At 44.4% G+C, this 24,539-nt stretch overlaps 2 protein-coding genes across 2 annotated transcripts; both read right to left on the bottom strand.

Moving 5' to 3' along the window:
- Positions 1–272: 272 nt before the first annotated feature.
- LOC148215817 (vomeronasal type-2 receptor 26-like) lies at positions 273–1,169 on the bottom strand. Its single transcript, XM_088141980.1, has one exon. It carries the CDS (start codon positions 1,167–1,169, stop codon positions 273–275), a length of 897 nt encoding a protein of 298 aa, XP_087998106.1.
- A 15,021-nt stretch (positions 1,170–16,190) lies between these two features.
- LOC148215816 (vomeronasal type-2 receptor 26-like) lies at positions 16,191–24,110 on the bottom strand. The gene is made up of 5 exons (XM_088142190.1): positions 23,820–24,110; positions 22,565–23,428; positions 21,518–21,745; positions 21,038–21,164; positions 16,191–17,092 (listed from the first exon to the last, which is right to left on the bottom strand). Exons 1-5 carry the CDS (start codon positions 24,108–24,110, stop codon positions 16,191–16,193), a joined length of 2,412 nt encoding a protein of 803 aa, XP_087998316.1.
- Between the last annotated feature and the right edge of the window lie 429 nt (positions 24,111–24,539).

Raw genomic sequence — 24,539 nt, 5'->3', positions numbered from 1 at the left:
TCCAAATAATGGGTGGGGAAAATAAATGTGGATTGATTTCAACTAAATGTATACACCAGTTTCTTTTCAGAACACGTATATAAATAAATTTTATTAAAATCACTTTTGCTTCTTGGAAACCAAAGAATGGACAATCCTGTCCATTAAGAATCAAATTTAAATGCACACATTTAAAGTCTGATTTAACTGAAATAATCCTACGTGTATTACTGGGATACTCACATTCTTCTTTGACACTAAGAATATCACTGAAATAGAGATATTGACATGATTTAATTTCTTTTGATTAATTGCTCCCTGTTGTTCAGTTCTGGCCTCAACACAATGATGAAGCATTTCGGGAAGAAGATACATCCCAGTAAGGCAGCACTGGATGATAAGATGGAGAAGATCTCCACAGCCACCATGGCTTTCCCTACAGTGCTCAGGTAGGTCGGCACAAAGGACAGCCACACACTACAAAATGCTAACATGCTGAAGGTGATGAATTTGGCTTCATTAAAACTGTCAGGCAAATTATGGGCGAGGTATGCCACAAGGAAGCTGGCAACAGCCAAGAAACCCAGGTAGCCCAGGACACAATAGAACATGAGGACAGAGCCTTCGTTGCATTGCAAAATCATGTTTTCCAAAAGGGAGTGCATGTCTAAGTCAGGGAAGGGAGGAGAGGTTGCCAACCACAGGACGCAAAGAGCTACTTGAAGAAAAGAAGCAGAAAGGACAATGGAAAGGGCCAATCTTTTCCCCACCCATTTCCTCATTGTAGAACCTGGCTTAGTAGCCATGAAAGCCACAACCACAGTGATGGTTTTGGCCAAGACACAAGAAACAGCCACTGAGAAGATGACTCCAAAAGCTGGTTGCCGCAGAAGGCAGGTGACTTTCCCAGGTTGGCTGAGGAATAAAAAGGAAGAGAGGAAGCAGAGCAAAAGAGACCCAAGGAGAGTGTAAGTGAGGTCCCGGTTGTTGGCTTTAACTAGGGGAGTATCTTTGGACTTAATGAAAGTTCCAAGTATCCAGGCTGTTATCAAGCCAAAAGCAACAGCAGCTGATGCCAAGGAGATCCCTAAGGGTTCCTCATAAGACAGGAAAGTTGTTCTTTTGGTGACACAATGATCTTGCTCCTTGCTTGGATACTGATCTTCAGGACATTGGAAACAATCTTCCATCTCTAGATCAAAAGTCAAAAGAAAACTCAGTCATTGACCAACAAAGTCAAGTCATTTAAGTCATTCTGACTTAAATCTTTCCCCATATTTTTTCCTCTGGACATGGAACACAATCATATCAGCAGACTTCTTTGCCTTCCATCCTTCTCTTGCAAGATACTCAATGGGTTTGCTGAAAATGATACATTTTTGTTTGAAATGAGGAATATACTAGAGAATGAAGAGGAGGAAGAAATCTTCTTTGAATAGTTATATCTGAGAGGGGTTCAATGCTTTATATTAACTTACTCTTCCAGAATTAAAAAATTCAAAGTATTTTCATGGAAGATCCTGGTTTGTCCCCTCAGAGTCAACAGTATCGTCTTCTGCTGCTGCTCTTAATTCTCACATTTCCATCTGCCAATTCCTATTTTTTTTTCAGTTCTGCACTTTCAGAGTCCTGTCAAATTTTGAATTCCAAAAAGTCTTTTTTTTTTAAATCAATGGTATAAAAAGATTTACAAAAACATAAAAACTAACACAAACTAATAGAGGGTAAAAAGAAGAAAGAAAAAGAAAGAAAGAAAGAAAGAAAGAAAGAAAGAAAGAAAGAAAGAAAGAAAGACAAAATGGATAGATAAGAAAAGAAGCTTCCTATTTCTTTTGCAGCAAATATAAGTAGAATTACAAAATTATCTCTTATATATAAACAAGGCTTCCAGAAGGCTTCTTCTGAAATATTGGGCAGAAATGCCAAGTTCACAAGGAATTCCCTGTGAGAATGCCAGAATTTTGCAAGTTGACAAGATCTCTATATTTTTTTGAGATCATTTGTCAGTGAGATTCACATGCTTCCCTGGACTTCCTCTGAGGAAATATGCCGTTACCACTACTCCAGTTACCTGCCCACCATAGCGATGCCTTAGTTCTGAGGGAAACATTTCTTTTAAGCCCATTTCATGATCAGAGGGAGGACTTCAGGACTGACCCATCTTATCTGAAATCTTTTTCTCTGGACAGGGCACACAGCCATAGCAGCAGAATGGTTTCCCTTCCATCCTTCTCTTCCACAATCCCGGGTAGCAGTACTCATTACACAGAGAAATGGGAAGAACCTGCCCAGAACATGAAAGAGAGCTCAGAAGAAGATCCCAAGTTCATTGTTTTTAAGGACAGGAGAACAAGGTTAAGCATTAAAATGTCTTTATTTATGCCATAAAAAGTGACATGGCAAGTAGGAATGTTTTGGGAAAAATTATTATTGTTTTTAAAGGAAAATATAAGTAACACCTATGTTCAACTGTAAATATAGATAATATTATTTTGAAAACATTAATACATTGTTATGGAATGTGCCCATTTTTAGACAAATAAATGTTGGCATGAGCATACCAAAAAAAAAAAAAAGTCAGCTCTGAGATGATGAATCCCAAAACAGGACTTCTTGACATTTTCTTGACTGTACCTGATTGAAACCTGGGTGCCAGACAACCCTATTTTTATCAAGGACCAATTCTTTTCCTTTTGCAGCATTAGGATCTAACCTTCCAACTTTCACTCTCTGAAAGGAGCGGTTAGGAAAAGTGATCGGGTTGATAAGATCAAATCCTCCTGTTACTTCCCTTTTGTCATTAAAGAAGACTTTCTCTCCAGCTGAGTTGTTAAAAGAGATGCCTTGAAGAAATGGGTGGAGCTGTTTGGAAAAAAAATGGGGGGGGTGCAGAGACAGAGAAGAAGGTAAAATGGTAATACTGGGAGGAAACTACCAAGTAGAGGTTGCTCTGAATTCATCTGACTGGGTGTACAAATTGGGTAAGAACAATGTTTTCACCCAAGGTACCTAAATATGTCAGGTTCGGTCAGCACGGGGCTTCAGGGAAGCACGGGGCTTCAGGGAAGCTCGCAGCCAGACCACGCGGAATCCACTGGCGGTAGCTAGCGGGGAAAAGAGGAACTGAAAGCGCCGCTAATTAACGGGCCACCTGCGCCCAGCCAAACCGGAAAACCGCAGCGGAAGCTTTTAACTATAAACTGATAATGGCGCGAGCCAGCAATGAACGGGGCCGCAGGCAGCGAAACAAGATCGCAACGCAGCACAGAACCCGCGGGCTTGCACGTAACGGGGAGGAACCAACCCAGCCGGAGGGGGACTGGCAATCAAGGACAATAGACCCTGACCGATCCTGCCATCATGAACAATCAAGGGGGATTATTGGGGGCCCATAATCCGCAGCTGCAACGTGATCACGGGGCGGGAAAAAAGCGCGGGAAGGGGGGAATATAACAAGTGATGCAATTGTACCAAGCCAGTCCTGGCTTTGCTTGTGACTACTACGTTACGCATGAGTAAACCTTCTTTGTGAACCACACGTGTCACGAGAGTTTCTCTGTCGAATGGGGCAAACCTTACATAAAGCCAGGACTCACCGTTAGCGCTACCCGGTACCACCGAGGAGCGTTTCCTTTTCCAATACAGGCAAGACCAGCGACGAGGAATCCGTGGGTCAGCTGGAGCACGAGGAACCCAGGCTCGAGGAGGGACGGTCGGAGCCACCCGGGAGCGACGGGACAGCGGCCAGGACCGGGCGCCCTCCAGCCGAGCGGTGGTCGATGGGCGTGAACTAAGGGCCAGACGGTTCAGGCGTCACGATGACCCGAGGTTCAGGGTCCCGGAACCGCGAGTGGGACGAGAAGTTCGCCCGACTAGAGGAGAGTCGAGCGGCGCCTAGACGCCATGGAGGCGATGCTCCAGACCCTGGTACAGAGAGTGGGACCACCTGCGGTGAGCGAGGGGGCGAGCAACAGGGGTGGCGGTCCGGCACCTCAGCCGGCACTGCCCACGATGCCCCGGTCGGTGGACCGACGGGCGGCAGACGCCCTGAGACTTCGAGGTATCACTGGGAAGTTCTCAGGGGACCCTGAACAGCTGCCGCACTTTTTGACGCACGTTAGGGGGTTCATGCAGAGGGGTGGTCACCTATTCGCTAGGGACGAGGATAGAGTATCCTACGTGGCCGAGCTGCTAGATGGTCAAGCAGCTAGCTGGGTGATCGGACTATACGATGCCAACGCGGCGGAACTACGGAGTTTCTGGACTTCATGCAGGCGCTCCGGGACAGATTCGAGGACACATTGAGCGCCAAGCGGGCGGAGGACGACATCCTGCAGTTCAGACAGCGGGGCAAGTCGGTATCAGAGTACACCCTGGAGTTCCGGAGATTAGCAGAGAAGCTCACGGACTGGCCGGAGTCCCTGAGGGTGAAGTATTTTAAGAGGGGGCTCAATCCAGAGATCCTGGAGCGGGCACTGGGGCGGGACGACCCGTCCACAGTGAAAGATTGGATCTGGCTGGCCGGAACGGCGGAATCGGCATGGCGGCAGATCCAACAGAGCGCGAGGCGACGGGACCAGACGAGGGACCAGCCGAGGGAGAGAACCCCCGAGGAAAGGCGGAGCAGTCGGCGGCAGTCCACCGGGGTGCGAGAGGCGACCAGAGCCCCGAACCTGTGCTTCCGGTGCGGAGGCAGAGGCCACCGAGCGGCGCAGTGCCCGACGGAGCGGGAAGGAGCCTCACCACGGCCTGAAGTCAAGCCCCCGCGTGCGACCGGGAAAAGGGCCGGCGACCGACCGCGGAAGGGGGCAGTGGCGGCGGTGACCGAGAAAGGACGCGGGGGGTGGTCGACCCCGGAGACGGCGTCCTCCGGAGAGGACTCGGAGCCGGTGGGAAACGAGGCGCGCTAGCACTGAACGGCGTCCCAGTGCGAGCAGGGGAGTCGAGGTGCGCGGACCCAATAGGAGATGAGGACTGCCCTCCTTTCCAGGTGAGAATACACATCCGGGGGGTGAGATCCGGAGGGGAGGCACAGCTGCGGGCGCTACTGGATTCAGGCTACACCCACTGCTTGATGCACCCAGCTGTGGTCTCGGGGCTCGGACTACAGCTGAGGTGCCTCCGGGAGCCCATTGCATTCAGCCAGCTAGACGGCACGCTGGCAGGGGGGGGCCAGCTCAGTATTACACCGAGCCGGTCCAGATGACGATCGGGAGTCACCGGGAAGAACTGAGATTTGTGGTGGTCCCGGTGACCGACTACGCGGTGGTACTCGGCTTGGCGTGGCTGCGACGATGGAACCCACGGGTCGACTGGACGGCGGAGGCAGTGCGGTTCGGGGTCGACAGGCCGGCGAAGTGCGAAAGCCGAGGGGACCGAGCCGTGGAGACGGGTGCGGCCGCAACCACAGACGGGCAAGTGGAGGGTCCGGGACACCGGGAGACGGGGCGAGAGCAGACGGAGCCTGAGACCTGGCTGGCAACAGCAGCAGCAGCAGCGCCGGGACCCCGGAGACCTGCAACGATCCTGAGGCGTGGGGAGGCAGCGGCGACTGGCGAGACAACCGCAAAGAGAGAGGCCAGGCCCGGGGAACCCACGACGGGCGGCGGAATCCCGAGGCAGTATCGAGACCTGGCGGCAGCGTTTGGGGAGAAGGAGTCCGACCAGCTCCCACCACACCGGCCCAGTGATTGCGCCATCGAGTTAGAGCCAGGGGCGACCCTGCCTAAGCCGAAAATGTACTCCCTGTCAAGGAGAGAGATGGGGGCTCTGCGGGAGTTCATAGACAAGAACCTGGTGCGGGGATTCATCCAACCCGCGAAGTCTCCATTAGCGGCCCTGGTACTATTCCGGGAGAAGAAGGATGGCTCGCTTCGAATGTGCGTGGACTACCGGGGGCTGAACGCAATCAGCACGGAGTACAAATACCCCCTCCCCCTGATGAAGGACTTGATGTCGCATCTGTCTAAGGGGAGGGTGTTCACAAAACTGGACTTGCGCGAAGCTTACTTCAGAGTCAGGATCCGCGCAAAAGATGAGTGGAAGACGGCGTTCAACACTCCGCTCGGAAGCTACCAGTTTTCCGTGATGCCGTTCGGATTAAAAGGGGCCCCGGGGGTATTTATGCAGCTAATAAATGAGGTGCTGCACGACCTACTCTATCGGGGCGTCCTGGTCTACCTGGACGACATCCTCATCTACACCGAAACCCTGGCGGAGCACGTGAGCCTGGTGCACACGGTGCTCCAGAGACTGCTGAAGGCACAGCTGTACGCGAAGCTATCGAAATGCGAGTTCCATCGAGAGCAACTAGACTACCTCGGCTACCGAATATCCAGCCGGGGAATTGAGATGGACCCGGCGAAATAAAGGATGTCCTGGGCTGGGAAGCGCCGCGAACCCGGAGGCAACTCCAAAGCTTCCTAGGGTTTGCGAACTTCTATAGACAGTTTATCCCGAACTTCGCCCAAATCGCCCTTCCCCTAACCGACCTGCTGAAGACCAAGAGCACTGGGAAACCCCCCAAGCCCAGCATGGCACTTGCGTGGACTGCAGAATGCCAGGGGGCGTTTGAGGAGCTAAAACGGCGGTTCACAGCGGAGCCGATCCTGCGCCATCCTGACCGAGATCGGCGGTTTATAATCCAAGTAGATGCGTCAGACGTGGCAACGGGGGCAGTCCTGCTCCAGCCCAGCCCGGAGGGGGCCATCCACCCATGCGCCTACGCCTCCCGCAAATTCACCGAGACGGAGAGAAGGTGGATGGTGTGGGAGAAAGAGGCGTACGCAGTCAAGTGGGCACTGGCCACGTGGAGGCATCTACTGGAGGGGGCGGCTGAACCGTTCGAGGTGTGGACGGACCATAAGAACCTCGAGGCCCTGAAGACCCCGCGTAAGCTATCCCCCAAACAGGCGCGGTGGTCCCAGTACTTCGGGAGGTTCAGGTTCACACTAAAACACATCCCCGGGAAGCGCAACTTCCTAGCAGATGGACTGTCTCGCATGCCCCAACACGCCAGCCTACGGGAGGAGATCGTGGACTCCATTATCCCTGCCAGCAGACTGGCTGCAAAGGCGGTGACCCGAAGCCAGACCAAGGGGGAGCGACGGGACGCGGCACCTGAAGTAAGGCAAGGGTTCGCGGAGGCGGCGGAGCGGGACACTTGGCTCAAGCAGAACCGAGAGGCACTAACCAGCCAAGAGGGGTTGTGGTGGCACGAAGGAAAGCTGTACGTGCCCGAGGGTTGCCGACGGGAGGTCATGGAAAGAGCCCACGACAGCCGGAGCGCGGGGCATTACGGCTTCGTAAAGACGTTCCACTTAATCCGGCGGCAATTTTGGTGGCCCACGCTCCGTAAGGACGTGGAGGCGTACTCGGGGGGTTGCCTGGTGTGCGCGACGGCGAAAGGGGCCAAAGGCAAACCTAGAGGGCTACTCCAGTCGGTAGCGGAACCCGACGGCCCATGGCAAGAGGTCGCCATGGACTTCATAGTAGAGCTCCCGGAGAGTAAGGGGAAGACCGCCAGTTGGGTGGTTACGGACTTATTCTCTAAACAAGCGCACTTTGTAGCGTGCCGGCGAGTCCCCACGGCCGAGGGGTTGGCGAGACTGTTCGTGCAACATGTTTACCGGCTCCGCGGCGCGCCCCGACGGGTCGTCAGCGATCGGGGCGGCAACTTCATCGCGCGGTTCTGGAGGGAGTTCCTGAAGCGGGTGGGGACGAAACAAGCCCTTTCTTCCGCGGCGCATCCGCAGACGGACGGAGCCACGGAACGCCTGAACGGGGGGCTCGAACAGTACCTGCGCTGCTACGTGGGGCACCAACAGGACGATTGGGCGGAGCTACTACCATTCGCGGAAGTGGCATACAACAACGCCGTCCACAAGAGTACCGGGTTCTCTCCGTTCAAAGTAGCCACCGGGAGAGACTTTGTCCCAATGCCGGAGTTGCCTCAGCCCGAATCCCAGATCAACTCCCTGGATGCCTGGTTCGCCCAAATCGACGCGACCCGGCGAGCGGCGCACGCGGCATTGCAAAGAGCCAAAGCCGACTACAAGAAACACGCGGACCACAAGAGGCTCCCCGAGGAGCAGTGGAAAGTGGGGGACCAGGTGTATCTGTCAACCAAAAACCTAAAAACGCACCAGGCATCGAAAAAACTCAGCCCGAGGTTTGTGGGGCCATTCCCCATTGCAGAGGTCATCAATCCAGTAACCGTCAGGCTGACGCTCCCGAAAAGCCTCGGAAAGATCCACCCGGTGTTTCATTGCAGCCTGCTAAAACTGCACCAGCCGGGGAACGCCTGGCATAAGACAGAGGGAGTGCCACCACCCATCATGGTCGGGGGGGAGCAGCATTTCGAGATCAACCAGATACTGGACGCCCGGAGGCACAAGGGGCAGACCCAGCTCCTAGTGCAATGGAAACATTTTCCCAAGTCCCACAGCGAATGGGTGAGTAAAACCCACATAAGGGCACCGGACCTAGTGCGGGACTTTTACAAGAAATACCCCGGGAAGCCGAAATAGAGCCGGGGGGGGGGGAATTGTCTTCAGGGGGGCGGTATGTCAGGTTCGGTCAGCACGGGGCTTCAGGGAAGCACGGGGCTTCAGGGAAGCTTGCAGCCAGACCACGTGGAATCCACCAGCGGTAGCTAGCGGGGAAAAGAGGAACTGAAAGCGCCGCTAATTAACGGGCCACCTGCGCCCAGCCAAACCGGAAAACTGCAGCGGAAGCTTTTAACTATAAACTGATAACGGCGCGAGCCAGCAATGAACGGGGCCGCAGGCAGCGAAACAAGATCGCAACGCAGCACAGAACCCGCGGGCTTGCACGTAACAGGGAGGAACCAACCCAGCCGGAGGGGGACTGGCAATCAAGGACAATAGACCCTGACCGATCCTGCCATCATGAACAATCAAGGGGGATTATTGGGGGCCCATAATCCGCAGCTGCAACGTGATCACGGGGCGGGAAAAAAGCGCGGGAAGGGGGGAATATAACAAGTGATGCAATTGTACCAAGCCAGTCCTGGCTTTGCTTGTGACTACTACGTTACGCATGAGTAAACCTTCTTTGTGAACCACACGTGTCACGAGAGTTTCTCTGTCAAACGGGGCAAACCTTACAACCCTAACCCTGAAGCATACCTAGTGCTTAAATCTTAACCTATTTTGCCATCCTAATCAAGCTGTAATAAATTCTGCAGTGAAAGGAAACTGTAGAGATGTTACCTGCCAAGGCTGAAGATTTCTGACTCGAACCATTTTTCCCACCATCTTTTTGTCTTGATGAGGTCCCTTTGATAGTAACGCTTGCAAAGAATGAGCCACAACGTAGACACCATTATAGATACTGTAACTATGACCAGTCATTTCCATTTCAAAGAGAGGTCCAGGAAACTGCCGAGGTTCTCCTCCCCAGTGCATTTTCCAATGTCTGCTGATGGTAATTCTGAATGAGGAAAGAAACAGTCAAATGCTTGCTCCTAAACTTCCTTTATGAATCCATCTCTGGGCCTCAAATGCGGTTTTATGGACTGAAGAAACTCCTTGAATCCCAGAACCTCATTTGATTGACTTTGAAAAGAAATGGCCCCATTGAACAATTGGAGATTCCAGGACTTCTGAAATCCGGTTAGAATAAAATCAAATTGGCTAGTCATGATCCAAACCTTTCTAAATGATGTATTTTCTTTCAATGTGGGATCCAGCACAAATATGACACTTGTGAGCCATACAAGCAACACAGATTCTCCATAGATGATAAATGTGTTTGTCTTGCTGTCTGTGTAATGTCTATAAAGAGTCAAAAATATATCACTAAATTTATCCCAGTCATCAAAAGATGGTATTCCAGGGACTTGCTGTAGGAAGGATGAACAGATTCCATTCTTTGAAAGCAAAAGTTCTAGTTTCTTCAAAAATTGTTCTCCGCTTTCATTCTCAGAAGCAAGAAGCCCAACCCACTTCCATCCAAACTGTTGCAGCAATCGGATAATCCCAATGTATAGAGGAGCCTCGTTTGGGGCCACAAAGTAAAGTGATGATAACTGACTGGTATAAATGTCTTCTGCTGGATATGAACCATATGTAAGCTGAAAGAAAATCAAAATATTTCAACCTGGCAAGTTATGCTGAGTGTCTTTTCCTCTGTAGGTCTTTAGAGTACAGCTGAAGTAAAGAAAAATGCTCCTCTACGAGCAGTTCCTCTGTTTATCAGAAAATAATGTATTTACTGGGGTAGCCATTCATTCAGAGAATCTATTAGGGAAAATGTTTGAGAAGAAATGGAAAATTGGATTCAAATCTATCATTGGTTAGGTTGGCTAAGTGATTTTCAGTTACTCCCTAAGTCTTAGCTATAACCTTTTTGTTAACTTCTTGTTTTGGTGCTAGTCTGTGTGTATGAGTGCCTTCAAGTCAGCGTTGACTCCTGGAGACTTCCTGGAGAAGTCCCTGAATTTTTCTTGGCAAGATTTCAGAAGTGGTTTGCCATTGCCTTCTTCTTCCTTGGGCTGGGAGAGAGTGAGTGGCCCAAGGTCACCCAGCTAGCTTTGTGCCTAAGGTGGGACCCAAACTCCCATTCTCCCAGTTTCTAGCCTAATGCCTTCACCACTATACCAAACTGGCTCTTTTTTGGCAACAATATCGGGGATAAACTACAGAACCCCATGGATAGTCTTTGGGCTTTAAGGATAAACAGAAGATTTGGTTCATTTCCCCCATCCACAGACCAACCTGAGGAATCTTGTACAGATCTATAACGCCTGCAATATGGGAGGAAGTATCAGAACCAAGTCCTCCAAGGATAGCTATGAGGTTTTTAGGGGTACCACATTCATAGTTGGGGAAAAATCTATTTGATTTGAAAAGCAAGTCCAGGGTGGTTCGATAGGTGATTCGTGGATCATAGTAGCTGTCTGATACATGGAGACCAAGTGTGACATTGGACAAGAGTTGTGGATTCCCATTGATCTCCTTTACAGCAAATTCTAAGGAAAGGACATGCTGGTAGAATTTTGTGATCAAACTGCAAAGAAAGAAAGGAAGCCTTTGAGAAAGCAAGTCTACAATGAATGGGTTGGGGTCATAAAAAATGATGCTTTTTGCCTGTGATTGCAACTGGAAGTGGTCAAATTCTTTTTGTAATATCATGCTGATATTTCAGAATGATATAGAAAACATAACATTAAATTGGAAGTATTTTTTGGGAAGTACCCATTCAATTACTCCTTCCATTATATCTGATTATTTACTCATAAAATGATACAATTTTAGAGATTTTTTAGGCTTTAAGGCAAAGTTGATTGGACAAGATCTTGCCCTGTTTCTACTGAGTGTAATCTAATTTCTCCCTGAGTATAATTTTCTTTCCCCTTTGCTCAGTCCTGACCTATTCTTTTTGGAATGAACAGACTAGATATTTTTGCTTTTTTAGTCTCTCAATGGAAGTTGATCTACGTTTGCAATTTTGTGTTGTTTCCTACAGATATTTTCTTCCACTCTATCTGTCTATCATCTGTCTGTCATCTATCTATCTATCTATCTATCTATCTATCTATCTATCTATCTATCTATCTATCTATCTATCCCCTCTCACCCCTATGGGTGGTATGTATCTTCCTCAGTCTCGGGTCCTCTACCAGAAACCTGAGAATTTGAGTGTTCAGCACAGTATCCGAGCTGTTCCTAGCCCTGCACTCTTCTGGACAGAGAGCTCTCATACTGTTCCTGGGTTCTGTTGGAGCCCGTCTCCCTGCTTAGGAGTTACAGCCCTGAGTGCTCCTACCAACATTGGGACCACTTTGATGCACCACTGGGAACACCTATCTTGTCCCGTCCTTATCTTATCAAGACAAGATATATTTAACTATATATCTAAATATGTATATAGTTATATAGCTATATATCCCTTTCTATACGTACTTTATCTCTATGTATCCCTATTTCTGGTTTCTTCATGATCCAGCTAATCTTTAGAAATTCTAAAACTGTTTCATATTTTATTTTATGAAGCTGAGACAGGGATGGAATTCCTGGGGGGGGTGGTTCCACCTATTTTGGGGGTTCATAATGAGTGGGGTCCAAATTCTCCAAAGACAATTAAAGCAATGTTTTAATTTTATCGGAACAGACTTATTATTTACAGAAATCTATGAGGTAGGAAGAAAAACCTAGCCTCCAGCAAGATGCATTCTACTAAAAGGTACACCAAGGAAAGAGACTTCCTGTGGGAATATGCTTGTGGAACAAAGACAGAAAGGGAGAACTTAAATGAAAATTAATATAAAATCAGAGGATAGAAGAGGTCAATATAGAACACCCAGGATTTCCAGATGCACTTTCTATAGCCTACTGCCTTTATGATCTGTGCATCTGAAGTGAAATCTTCAACAATGTCTTGATAATCTAGCCATTAGCAATGTTAAAGCAGTTTTTAAAAATTGTTCCTCAGAGTTTCATGAGACCTTTTAAAAGTAGAATGATTATTTATATGGGGAGAACAGCATTTTCACTTGGGATAGCATTAGGACAAATGCAGAAACTGAGGAAATAGGGTGGATAAGGTCCTCCTCTTCTTTGAACATTTTGTTACTCACAGAAAGAACAGATGTGATTTGCAAAACCCAAGAAGGGGCAAAGTCCCATTAGATGAGGATGGAGATTTGCTTACTTGTTAATCTTGAATAATCTATGTGATGGATATTCATCAAACCAGTGTTCATTGAAAACATATACAATCAGAGAAACCATCGCTCCAACTGAGAGATCACCTGGCTGGTACCATTCATGCTCAACAGGAAAAGGATTCACTACCAAGCAATTCAGTGGATTCCCTTTGATCACTGGAAACATCAGAAGGAAGAACATATCTGCAGCACAAAGTGTAAAACTTGAGACTGTCCACTGGATTTCAAACATGGACTAGTCCAAATACACCTCTTGAAAGAAAAGCATCTATTTAAACTTGAACTCCAACTGGGAAACAAATGGCTGTTTCAATACTGACTAAGAAACTGGAATCTGAAGTGTTTTCTGATGAAGAACAGGAAAAGACAGCAGAAGAAATGAAGCTGAATAACACTGTTTGTCTCTTCATACTATCCCAGATCTCCACGGAACTGGGTTTAGCTTTTAACTCATTTCAGGCTTGCTTTGTATTTTTCACATCTTTCTGTAAAACCTTCAGAGGTTTGAGCAGGTCTACAGATTATAGTGATTTGCCCAATTCCAGGAAGACTAAATTACCCATTCTATTTTTTTATCCAGACTGAAAGTTCGTCCACCTAACTCCCATGCTTTGTGGGAATAATAATTATCATGTGGTTACAAGAGTCTCTAAATATGTCTTTGGGTAAATGATAAGATAGGTGTGTGTGTGCGTGTGTGTGTGTGTGTGTGTGAGAGAGAGAGAGAGAGAGAACAGACATTCAAATGGAAAGACAGAAGGATGCCAGCCCTTCAGGGAATGCTAAATCAGAAAAGAGACCTTACAAGAACTAGTAGAACTCTACTTTATTGTTGTTGGGTTTCATGATAGAATATTGAAATCCTGCCAGAATTTCCTTTATCTCTCTTATAGCATAGAGCAGAGGTTCTCAAATATTTTGATCCCTTTACATTCTTAGAAATGATTGAAGACCCAAAGAGCTTTGATTTACATGGGTTGTATCTATCCATATTTCCTATAGTAGAAATTAAAATGGAGAAATTGTAAATATTTATTTATTTGACTTTACAGACCCCCTGAAAGGGTCTCAGGTACCTTCAAGAGTCCCCAGACCACACTTTGTGAACCGCTGCCTATCGAGTATCAAGCATGGCTGTTCTGAGACTTTCTTATGCATCCTTCTGTTTCAGGATGAGCATTTGTTACTTGTCTGTTATGTGTTAACAGCTCTTGCATTCCTTTGCTAAGAATATTATGCCCCTTCCTGAATCAGGACACCCTCTGCACAGTCACTCATGCCCTGGTCCCCTCCTGTTTGGATTACTGCAATGTGCTGTACATGGGGCTATCCTTGAAATGTATTTGGAAGCAACAGCTGGTGCAAAATGCAGTGGTGCAGACAATTTGGAATGCCCCTAGGGTGGCCCATATAACACCTCTGTTACATGAGCTGTATTGGTTGCTGGTTTGCTTTTGGGTCCAATTCAGGTTGTTGGTTATCATCTTTAAAGCCGTTCATGGCACGGGACCAGGTTATCTAAGAAGCTGTCTTGCCCCCATTATATCCACCCACCCCACTCAGTCTGGCAGAAGGGGCATGTTGCAGACCCCACCAGTCAAGGAATTCTGGCTGGCAGGGTCTAGGAAGAGGGCCTTTTCTACTGTGGCCCCTGCCCTGTGGAACAGCTTCCCAGCTGAGGTGCAGGATGCCCCCACTCTCCTGGCCTTCCGGAAAGGTGTAAAAACATGGCTATGCCAGATGGCCTGGGGGCCTGATGAAGGCTTGCAGGATGGAATTGGCTGGTGGGATGATCGATACGGCTCCCCCTATCATCTTGAATTGTATATTGGCTTTTTATATAGAATTGCTACTTGTTATTTTCATTGTGAATATTTATATTTTTATTGTTTCTATTGCCTTGGATTATAATTGTAAGCTGCCCAGAGTCACCCTCTGGGGGAGTTGGGCAGCCTACGAATTTAACAAACCAACCAACCAACAAACAGATAAATAAATATCTCTGCCTCCCTGTACAATAGGTAGTTTTGGTTTCACTGGATTCAGAATCCAAAAACCTCTAAAGGTGTGGATTCCCAAAGTCCTCCTCCTTTGCATATGGTGGTCATAGTCATTGAGCAGCCAGTTTGAGGACTGCACTCAGAAAGACAGTTCCAGGGAAAGAGCATTGCAGGAATCCTACCCTGAGGCTTCCAGCAGAACATATATCACCAGCTAGTCTGAATTCTAGCTATTTAGATATTCTAGGTCTTGACCCAAAACAGTTTTTTTTCATCATCTGCATTAAAAGATTAGGAGCTGGATTCAGCCAAAGATAATGAAGCTTTCAATGCTGGACATGTTTGTGAGGCTGAGTTCCTATTTTTTGATGCTTTCACAAAATAGTTACTATGACGGGACTTTCATATTCATAAGTGCTTTCTCTTAATGTTCATATCTGGAGAAAAATCATCATTTTAAATAAATGCAAATTGTTGATAATCTTCTCCCCATAAACCATGGTAGAGACCAAGGCAGTACTTAATATCCTTAAGCACTTTCCCTTTTGGTTGATGAGACTAGTCATTGTATTTCTAAACATGCTTTGGGTCATGGCCACATCCTGTTTTCAGGAAAAATCTGTGAAGATAAAGGCCAAGACTTTAGTGTTCAGCTTGCCAACTCCTAAAATATTAATTTTTAGATTAGAATATTTATCATAAATTCTACATGACAGAAACCTAATGTGAAAATTAATGAAGAGTTAAACACTGTGCATCTTGAGTGCATTTCTAAAAGCAGAAATGATAAGGTAGGAGCACAATTGGGAAGACATTTTAAACCATAATGTAAGAATGAGGCAGGAGAATCACACAAGACTTTTTATAATTTAATAAAAAAGACTTTAGTAGGTCAGGATGTTTTCATGGGGTGGAATCTGATGTGACATGTGGAAGCTGAATTGAGACTCCAAATGCATGAACATTGCACTGAACACCTGTTTTGAAGTAAAAATTAAAGTACTGTTATTAATCTTGAAAGAGTTTTCTTGTTTATTGGAAGACGCCAGTGATACAGATTTTCTATTGTTGTCTGAAGCCCTTCCGACAGAAAAGTGATTCAAGTGAAAGATTGGGAGATGAACTCCACACAACATATGAACATTGTTTTCTTTGCAGGATTCAAATACAACTGGAATACCGACCTAGACAGTTCTCCAGTGCTTCCTCTCCAGGCTGCTCCAATATCCAACCCATGTAAATTCTACTCCAATGTAAATTGCCTTTACTTAAATTTAATTAAATGCTGAGTTCCTGTTACAGAAAGAATTGAATAAGATGCTTATGAGTTCTAAGTCAGCTTTAGAGCCCTTGTTACCTTTGTATCTTTCAAATTAAAGTAACAAGAATTAATCGGACCATAAGCTCCTGAGTGCTAATATTCTTCCCATTTAAGCTTGTCAGCATAATTTACAACATATATCTGGTGTGTGTATGTGTGTGTGTGTGTGCGTGCGCGCGTGCGTGCGCGAGTACCTGATTTAATTATTTCGTTTTATTAGTTGGTGTCTGCTATTTAGTTCTGGCCTCAGCACAATAATGAAGCATTTTGGGAAGAAGATACATCCCAGTAAGGCAGCGTTGGAGGATAGGATGGAGAAGATCTCCACAGCCACCATGGCTTTCCCTACAGTGCTCAGGTAGGTCGGCACAAAGGACACCCACACACTGCAGAAAGCCAACATGCTGAAGGTGATGAACTTGGCTTCATTAAAACTGTCAGGTAAATTACGGGCAAGGTACGCCACGAGGAAGCTGGCAATAGCCAAGAAGCCCAGGTAGCCCAGGACACAATAGAACATGAGGACAGAGCCTTCGTTGCATTGCAAAATCATGTTTTCCAAAAGGGAGTGCATGTCTAAATCAGGGAAGGGAGGAGAGGTTGCCAACCACAGGGTGCAAAGAGCTACTTGAAGATAAGAAGCAGAAAGGACAATGGAAAGGGCCAATCTTTTCCCCACCCATTTCCTCATTGTAGAACCTGGCTTAGTAGCCATGAAAGCCACAACCACAGTGATGGTTTTGGCCAAGACACAAGAAACAGCCACTGAGAAGATGATGCCAAAAGCTGATTGCCGCAGAAGGCAGGTGACTTTCCCAGGTTGGCTGAGGAATAAAAAGGAAGAGAGGAAGCAGAGCAAAAGAGACCCAAGGAGAGTGTAAGTGAGGTCCTGGTTGTTGGCTTTAACTAGGGGAGTATCTTTGGACTTAATGAAAGTTCCAAGTATCCAGGCTGTTATCAAGCCAAAAGCAACAGCAGCTGATGCCAAGGAGATCCCTAAAGGTTCTTCATAAGACAGGAAAGTTGTTCTTTTGGTGATGCAATGATCTTGCTTCTTGCTTGGATACTGATCTTCAGGACATTTGAAACAATCTTCCATCTCTAGATTAAAAGTCAAAAGAAAACTCAGTAATTACTTGATTATTATTTAGTTCTGCAAATACAGAGAAAGCTGTTTGATAACTGGGTGCTTCATCGGAGTTGAGGTAAATGTGTCCCTCCATCCCAATGTTATAATTAAATGCATTATTCACTCAAGATCATCTTTTGGGATTGTGGTGCTAAGGGGGATTGAGTTGTTAAGGATAATGAATTGGTGAAATTGATACTTTTAAGTCTGACAATTTGTGGTTCTTTTAACAACAGGTATGTAAAGTACAGAATAATTTTGTGGAATAAACAAGTATGAATAATCTATATGTTATTTGAGAGAAGAACAAAACCCAAGAACTGTGAGGTTAAAAAAAAAAAGAATGTCTGTCTAATCTCTCTATCTCTCTATCTCTCTATCATCTATCCTTTCAACTTTCTTCTTGGGAATGAAAACTAACATTGATTGCTTAGCACAGTAATAGTAATAAATTAGTAATGTTTGATAAGTGATAAGGAAGTCTTCTTTATCCTAGGGTTTTCCTGAAGGTCCAGGGTCTGCTTTTTGAATCAACGAGTGCCATTTCATGCGATTGAATGTATCAACCCAGTCCAACTGTATTAGTTTCACGTCTGCATTAACTGTATCTTGCCACCTTTGCTTTAGTCTTCTGCATGGGCATTTGCCATCCGTGTTAAGGTAGTAGGCAGTGCAGGCAACAGCATGGGGTGCTGCTTGTAGAACGTGGCCATACCACTGTAGGGATTTTTCCTGCATTTTCTCTGTTATTGGTGAAATGCCCATCTGCTGCCGAACTGTACATTTGTTGATGTGGTTGAGAAGGGAAACACCTAATGACCAATGGAGCGTGCACATCTCCATGACATGTAAAGGGCACTCAACACTTTTGGTGGTTGGCCAGCACTCAGCTCCGTACAGTGCTACTGGATGGACCATCACTCTGTACCCTTTCAATTTTAGATGTATTGGCATGTGCTTATCACAGAGCGCTCCAGCGATCTCCTTCCACTGCAACCATGTTCCATTCCCTCATTTGTAGTCCCTCATTAATGCTGCCATCCCTTTGCAGATGGGATCCTAAGTAACGGAAGGAGATTGTCTTCACTAGGTCTTCGCGGCTGACCTGGATGGTGAAGGTGCTTGGGCATTAGTCTTTAGATACTCAGTCTTCTTGATATTGAGGCACAAACCAAATTGGCTAAGATGGTTGTTCCATGTCTGGACACAGCACTGCAGTTGTTCCCTGGTGGTTTGAGCCAGCCCTTGAGCCGGTAGCCTTTCCTACTTGTTGCAGTGGTCAGAGGTCACCTTGGGGAGATGCCCTAGCATTGTTCAACACTGTGTAAAGCTGTTGATCCATTTGTTGCAACAGAACTTCACTGACTGGCTTGTTACTTGAGCCTGATGTTGGTTGGCAGTTTCCAGCGGCACCAACCAGGAGGAACGATCCTAAACACCCTAAATGATAAGTAATAAGCGATATTTGATCATTATTTCTTTCATATACTGGCACTGGAAAATCCAGGTTATGAAAAGGGAAATTAATTATTAGATCGATACTGTATTCATGAAATTGATTTTCCTTCTTTTATTCATTTTATTCATTTTTCCATTCTTTCCATTCACTGGAAATGTAAATATATCATTTTTGGCAGACAGATTTAGTATATCTCAGCAGCTTCAGAATCTCTGATTTACTAAGCTTCCAGAAAACGGCAGGCCGATTTAGATCACTTTGAAAGAGCCTAATTTTGATCTGGGCATCTAACAAAGCTTTTGGAATCCTCCCAGTTAAGTTTTGGAGTTAAAATTGGGCTGAATATATTGTGGGCAGCATATACTTTCTATAACTTCCCATTATTCTTAAAAGAAGCACGGGCCACCTTCTCTTCAGTATATCTATTTCCTATTTCCTTTTATTTATTTCTTGAGGACAGGTGGGACCTGTTATGAATTGGAGAAAAGGCCTCCATTATTGATCCATAATGTTGATAATTTTTCTTTTTTCTTTTTTAATGCTATTTTACAAGGACGACCACGGGTCACAATGTTCTCCCATGAAGGGTACATTAGATTATCCTGCCATTAATTCATGACACCATATGAAATGGGATTGGAGAAAGTTTTCCAAGGTTTTCCAAGGTGAAATGCACAGAACCTAAAGACAATTAAAAATTAATCACTCCCACCTGCAAAATCTATTCCAACAACACAACGGATTTCATGTGGAAATACCAGAATGTTGCAGGTTACTTTGATCTTTCTTTCAACAGTTTATTACTCACCTCCATCACCAAACAAACTCAGTATGTAACAATATAATTAAAGTTGCTTTTGGTACATAAGAATATAAGCAGTGCCCTGCTAGATTAGACCCTGGGCCACCTAGTCCAGCAGTCTGTTCTCACAGTGCCTGAGCAACAGCACAAGGAAGCCCATTAATCTCCCAGTAGATGGCCTTCACAGATATCACACTGCCATCAAGACTAATGGCCATTGATCCCCATATCCCCCATGACTTGGTTCAACCCTTTTTTGAAACCATCTAAGCTGGCAGCCAGCACCACATTTCATGGTAGCAAATTCCAAAGTTAAATTATGCATGGTGTAAAAAAACAACCAACCAACCGACCAACCAACCATTCTGTTCTTATTCTTCCAAGATTCAATTCCGTTGGGTGGCCTCTGTTTGTTACATTTTGGGAAGGGAAAAATAGCCTTTCCTTAACCACTCTATCCACACCATGCATAATGTTGTACATCTCAATGCCTCCTTTTCTCATAGAGAAGCTGCTCCAGCCCCTTGATCATCTTTGTTGCCCTCCCCTGAACCTTCTCCAGTTCCACTACATCTTTTTCATGGTGCGGTGACCAGAACTACATACCATATTCCAGATGTGATCGCACCATTGATTTATAAAAGCGCATTGTGATACTAGCATGTCTATCTTTAATACCATTTGTTATTATTCCTAACATGCTGTTGGTCTTTTTGAGAGTGCATGAACACTATGTTGCCTTCTTTATTGAACTGTTTTTAAGGAAACCTGATGCTATGTTGATTAGGGTTTTTATGTATTAATACTAGAATCTGGATTCTGGTTCAATACCCAACAGCAGCCAACTTTGGAACAGGTACAACACATGGATGGTAATACACACAAGTTAGTCCCCAATGCTTGAATCTCTTCCTTTTTTTAAAAAAAGAAGGAATTCACAAAAATGCAGGTGGAATTATTTCTAGCAGTCACACTGTCCAGGAGGATAATGCCAAGATTAAGGGTACAAAGTAGTGTTCTTCAATAAAGTCAATTTATTGTTAAAGCTTCCCTTAGCATAAGGTCCACGAATTTCATGCCTCATATAGCCTTCTCACTTCTATAAATTACTGCTGTGTTATGGAAATGTCATGGTGTAATGCTTTTTCATACCTCATTAGCAATATTTTCCAAAAAGCTAAAATTATAGTAAATGAAGAGACAGCAATGTTTTGAACAGAAAAATCTACCACCCAGTCAATTATATATTATTTTATACTTCAGTATTGTTCCTATGTGGAAACCAGCAAGATTGGCATGGCTAATAATTATGACAGATGATTCTATCTATCTATCTATCTATCTATCTATCTATCTATCTATCTATCTATCTATCTATCTATCTATCTATCTATCTAATATGCTGCCCATCTCCCCCAGAAGGTGACTTGATTTTAATTGAATTGAAATGAATTGAACCTCAAAAGAGCTATTCCTATGATACTAAAATGAAAATGATTTAAAAAAAATGAAAAGAAAAGAAAGAAGAATGTGAGAACATGGGTTACCATTAATTCCTGAGCCTCAAACTGGGAAAGATCACCCTTAGTTAAATGCCCAGCATGATGATTTATTAGTTCTGATCCACACATTTCTTTTAATCCCTAGTGAACTGACCCATCTTGTCTGAAATCTTTCCTTCTGGGCATGGAACACAGTTGTAACAGCAGAATTGTTTCCCTTCCACCCTCCTCTTCCAATATCCTGGATGACAATACTCATTACAAAGAGAAATGGGAAGAACCTGCAAATAACATGAAAGATGTTTAATAAGAAGATGGGAAGTTTTTATTCTTTTATTCATCTGAAAATAAGGTAAACTACACATCTCATTAGAAAGGGACATGGCTGCATTAGTGTATGAAATAATTTTAACTGACTTCTCATCCAGCATTTAAAGATGTTCCAAGCATATACAAATTCTACATGCATAATATTACATCATTTTCTTCAAAACAGAAATTCAATGTTGCCCTAGATCTGTATTATATAATTCTGATGAATGTTGATGAGATCACATTACATAGAAAAATAAAAAAATGGGATCAATAATGGTCAATGTGACAATATCTTTTCCAAGGATGTTATTGATCATACCTGGTTAAAGCTTTTGTGCCATTCAATTCTATTTTCATTAATACTGAATTGATGTCCATCTGGAGCATTGGGAGCCAACCTTCCAACTTTCACTTTCTGGAATGACTTGTTTGGAAAAGTGATCATGTTGATGTTGTCAAATCCTCCTGTTACATGCCTTTTGTCATAAAAGAAAACTCTCTCTTCAGCTGAGTTGTTAAAAGAAATGCCTTGAAGAAATGGGTGGAGCTACTTGAAAAACAGTAAGAGAGAAGGGGAATTGAAAGGAGAGTAATGGGGAAACCAGTGAACTAAGGTTTACAGATATTTTTATCTAGTTTCATCTAAGAAAGCCCAACCAGGATGATATACAAAAAGGACAATAAGCAGTGCACTCCTTCTCCTTCTCCTTCTCCTTCTCCTTCTCCTTCTCCTTCTCCTTCTCCTTCTCCTTCTCCTTCTCCTTCTCCTTCTCCTTCTCCTTCTCCTTCTCCTTCTCCTTCTCCTTCTCCTTCTCCTCCTCCTCCTCCTCCTCCTCCTCCTTCTTCCTCCCTTCAAGTCAGCGTTGATTTCTGGCAACTTCCTGGACTAGCGCCTGCAGTTTTCCTGGCAAGACTTTTGGACATTTACTGTTTTTGATTTGGATGATCTACTGTTCTCTTCTTCCTAGGGCTGAGAGAGAGTGACTGGACCAAAGTCACCCAGCTGGAAATCAGGACTAGAACTCCTGGTTTCTAGCTTGGTGTCTTAATCATTACACCACATTGGGTCTTACTTTAAACAGCTAAAGATTTTTAAATTCCAGGCACAGAACAAGTTATCAACCTACAATATATGATCATTGAAGATATGTAAAACAACAGCATGTGATGCTGATGGAGGAGAAATATGGATGTAATCCATTTGGTAGGGATTTCAGACTATGAAAGAACTGTGTATGACTGATCACTGTTAGATGTTCAAAACAGAATTGATTGGCTTAAATCTTAGCACTTTTAACCAACCCAATCATTTTGTACTACATTTTCCACTGAAGAAAACAAAAAGTGTGTCATGTAGAGATATTACCTGCCAAGGCTGGAGATCTGGAAGTTCAACCATTTTATCCAGCATCACTTTTTGCTGACTGGATCTCTTTGATAGTATGGTATGTAAAGTATGAGCCACAGCATAGACACCATTGTAGATACTATAACTATGACCAGTCATTCGCATTTCAAACAGAGATCCAGGAAGATCATCCAGGTTCTCCTCCCCAGTACATTTTTCATTGTCCATTGTTAGCAATCCTGAATGAGGAAAGAAACAGTCAAATGCTTGCTCCCAAAAATCCTTTATAAATCCATCTCTGGGCCTCAAATAAGGTTTTATGGACTGAAGAAACTCCTTGAATCCCAGAACCTCATTTGATTGAATTTGAAAGGAAATGGCCCCATCAAACAAATGGAGATCAAAGGTCTTCTGAATTCCTGTTAGTATAAAAGCAGTTTGGCTTGTCATGATCCATACCTTTCTAAATGATGCATTTTTTTTATTTTGGGGATCTCTAAAAAATATGAGAAATGTGAGCCACACAAGAGTCAATGTATCTCCATACATAATAAAGGTATTTGTTTTACGATTTGTGAAATGGATATAAATGCTGGACATCGTATCAAAAAAATTATCCAAGTTATCCAGACGGGGTATACCAGGGATTTGTTGTATGAAGGCTGAACAGATTCCACTCTGGGAAAGCATCAGTTGCAGTTTCTGCAAAAATTGTTCTCCACTCTCACTCTCTGCACCAAAGAGCCCAACCCACTTCCATCCAAAATGTTGAAGTAATCGGATAATCCCGATGTATAGAGGAGCCTCATCTGGGGCCATAAAGTAAAGTGAAGATATCTTATTTGTACGAAACTCTTCTGAGGGATACGAACCATATGTGAGCTAAAAGAAAGTGTAAGATGTTGTACAGATAAGTTAGATATGCTAATTTTTTCCTCTATGGCTCTTGGAAATATTGAAGGGACTAGCCAGTGGGATTTAAAGTTAAATAAATTGCTCCTGTAGTGTCCATTTCCTGATTTATCATCATATAATGCAATTTCTGGAGTACTCAGACTAGGGGACCAGATGATGGAACAGAATCAGAAGACCAGGTTGATATCTATTTTTAAATTATGGAAAGTAATGGATTTTCAGTTGCTGAAGTCTTAACTGAAACTTCCTTACAAGATTGTTATTGTGGGGAGTAAAATTAGGATGAGGGATCCCATGTACATTGCTTGAGTTTGATCATTTAAAGAGAAAGGAGAGAATTCTCCGTTTCCCAACCAACCTGTGGTATCTTGTAGAAATCTATAATGTCTGCCATATGGGAGGAAGTATCAGACCCAAGTCCTCCAAAGATGGCCATGAGCTTTTTAGGGACACCACATTCATAGTTGGGGAGAAATCTGTTTGATTTGAAGAGCAGGTCCAAGGTGGTCCGATAGGTCATTCTGGCACTGTAGTAGCTGTCACAGATGTGGAAGCCAAGGGTAACATTGGGCAAAATTTGTGGATTCTCATTGATCTCCTTTACAGCAAAGGCCAAGGAAAGGACATGCTGGTAGAATTTTGTGATCATACTGCAAAGAAAGAAAATGGTTGGGAAAGCAATCCTTCAGTGAGAAAATTGGTTGAAGATCAAGAAGACTCATTTCCTCCTGCAATTATAATTGGATACAGAAGACCATTTTTTGATATTTCATAACTAAACAATACTTTTAACAATAGTCCAAGTAGTTTAATGAAAATAAGCTTTTTGTTATCCATTTCATTGTCTTCAGCAAATTAAACACATGCATGTTTTATAAATTGTTACATTTTAAGGCCAAGATCAATAGAAAAGATATTGCTCTGTGAGATGATAGATAGATAGATAGATAGATAGATAGATAGATAGATAGATAGATAGATAGGCTTTTTGTTCTCAGTGAACATGCTATAGATATTTGTTTTCAAAGAAATTTTATTTAAAATTGGAATTTTGTGCTGCTTCCTACAGATTTTTCAT

This window comes from Python bivittatus, unplaced genomic scaffold (assembly GCF_059951505.1).
Source record: "Python bivittatus isolate LINGU-HERP-01145 unplaced genomic scaffold, Pbiv_v1 ctg000370_np1212, whole genome shotgun sequence".
Classification (NCBI taxonomy): Eukaryota; Metazoa; Chordata; class Lepidosauria; order Squamata; family Pythonidae; genus Python; species Python bivittatus.
The sequence above is the reverse complement of the archived record's forward strand: the minus strand, read 5'-3'. Positions and strand labels throughout refer to the sequence as shown.

Coding starts and splice junctions, on each gene's coding strand:
- LOC148215817 (XM_088141980.1), bottom strand. CDS start 1,169: ATGGAAGATTGTTTCCAATGTCCTGAAGATCAGTATCCAAGCAAGGAG.
- LOC148215816 (XM_088142190.1), bottom strand. CDS start 24,110: ATGATCACAAAATTCTACCAGCATGTCCTTTCCTTGGCCTTTGCTGTA. Junction 21,746..22,564: donor CAGATCTCCAGCCTTGGCAG/GTAATATCTCTA, acceptor TTTTTCAAGTAG/CTCCACCCATTTCTTCAAGG. Junction 21,165..21,517: donor GGCACAAAAGCTTTAACCAG/GTATGATCAATA, acceptor TGTTATTTGCAG/GTTCTTCCCATTTCTCTTTG.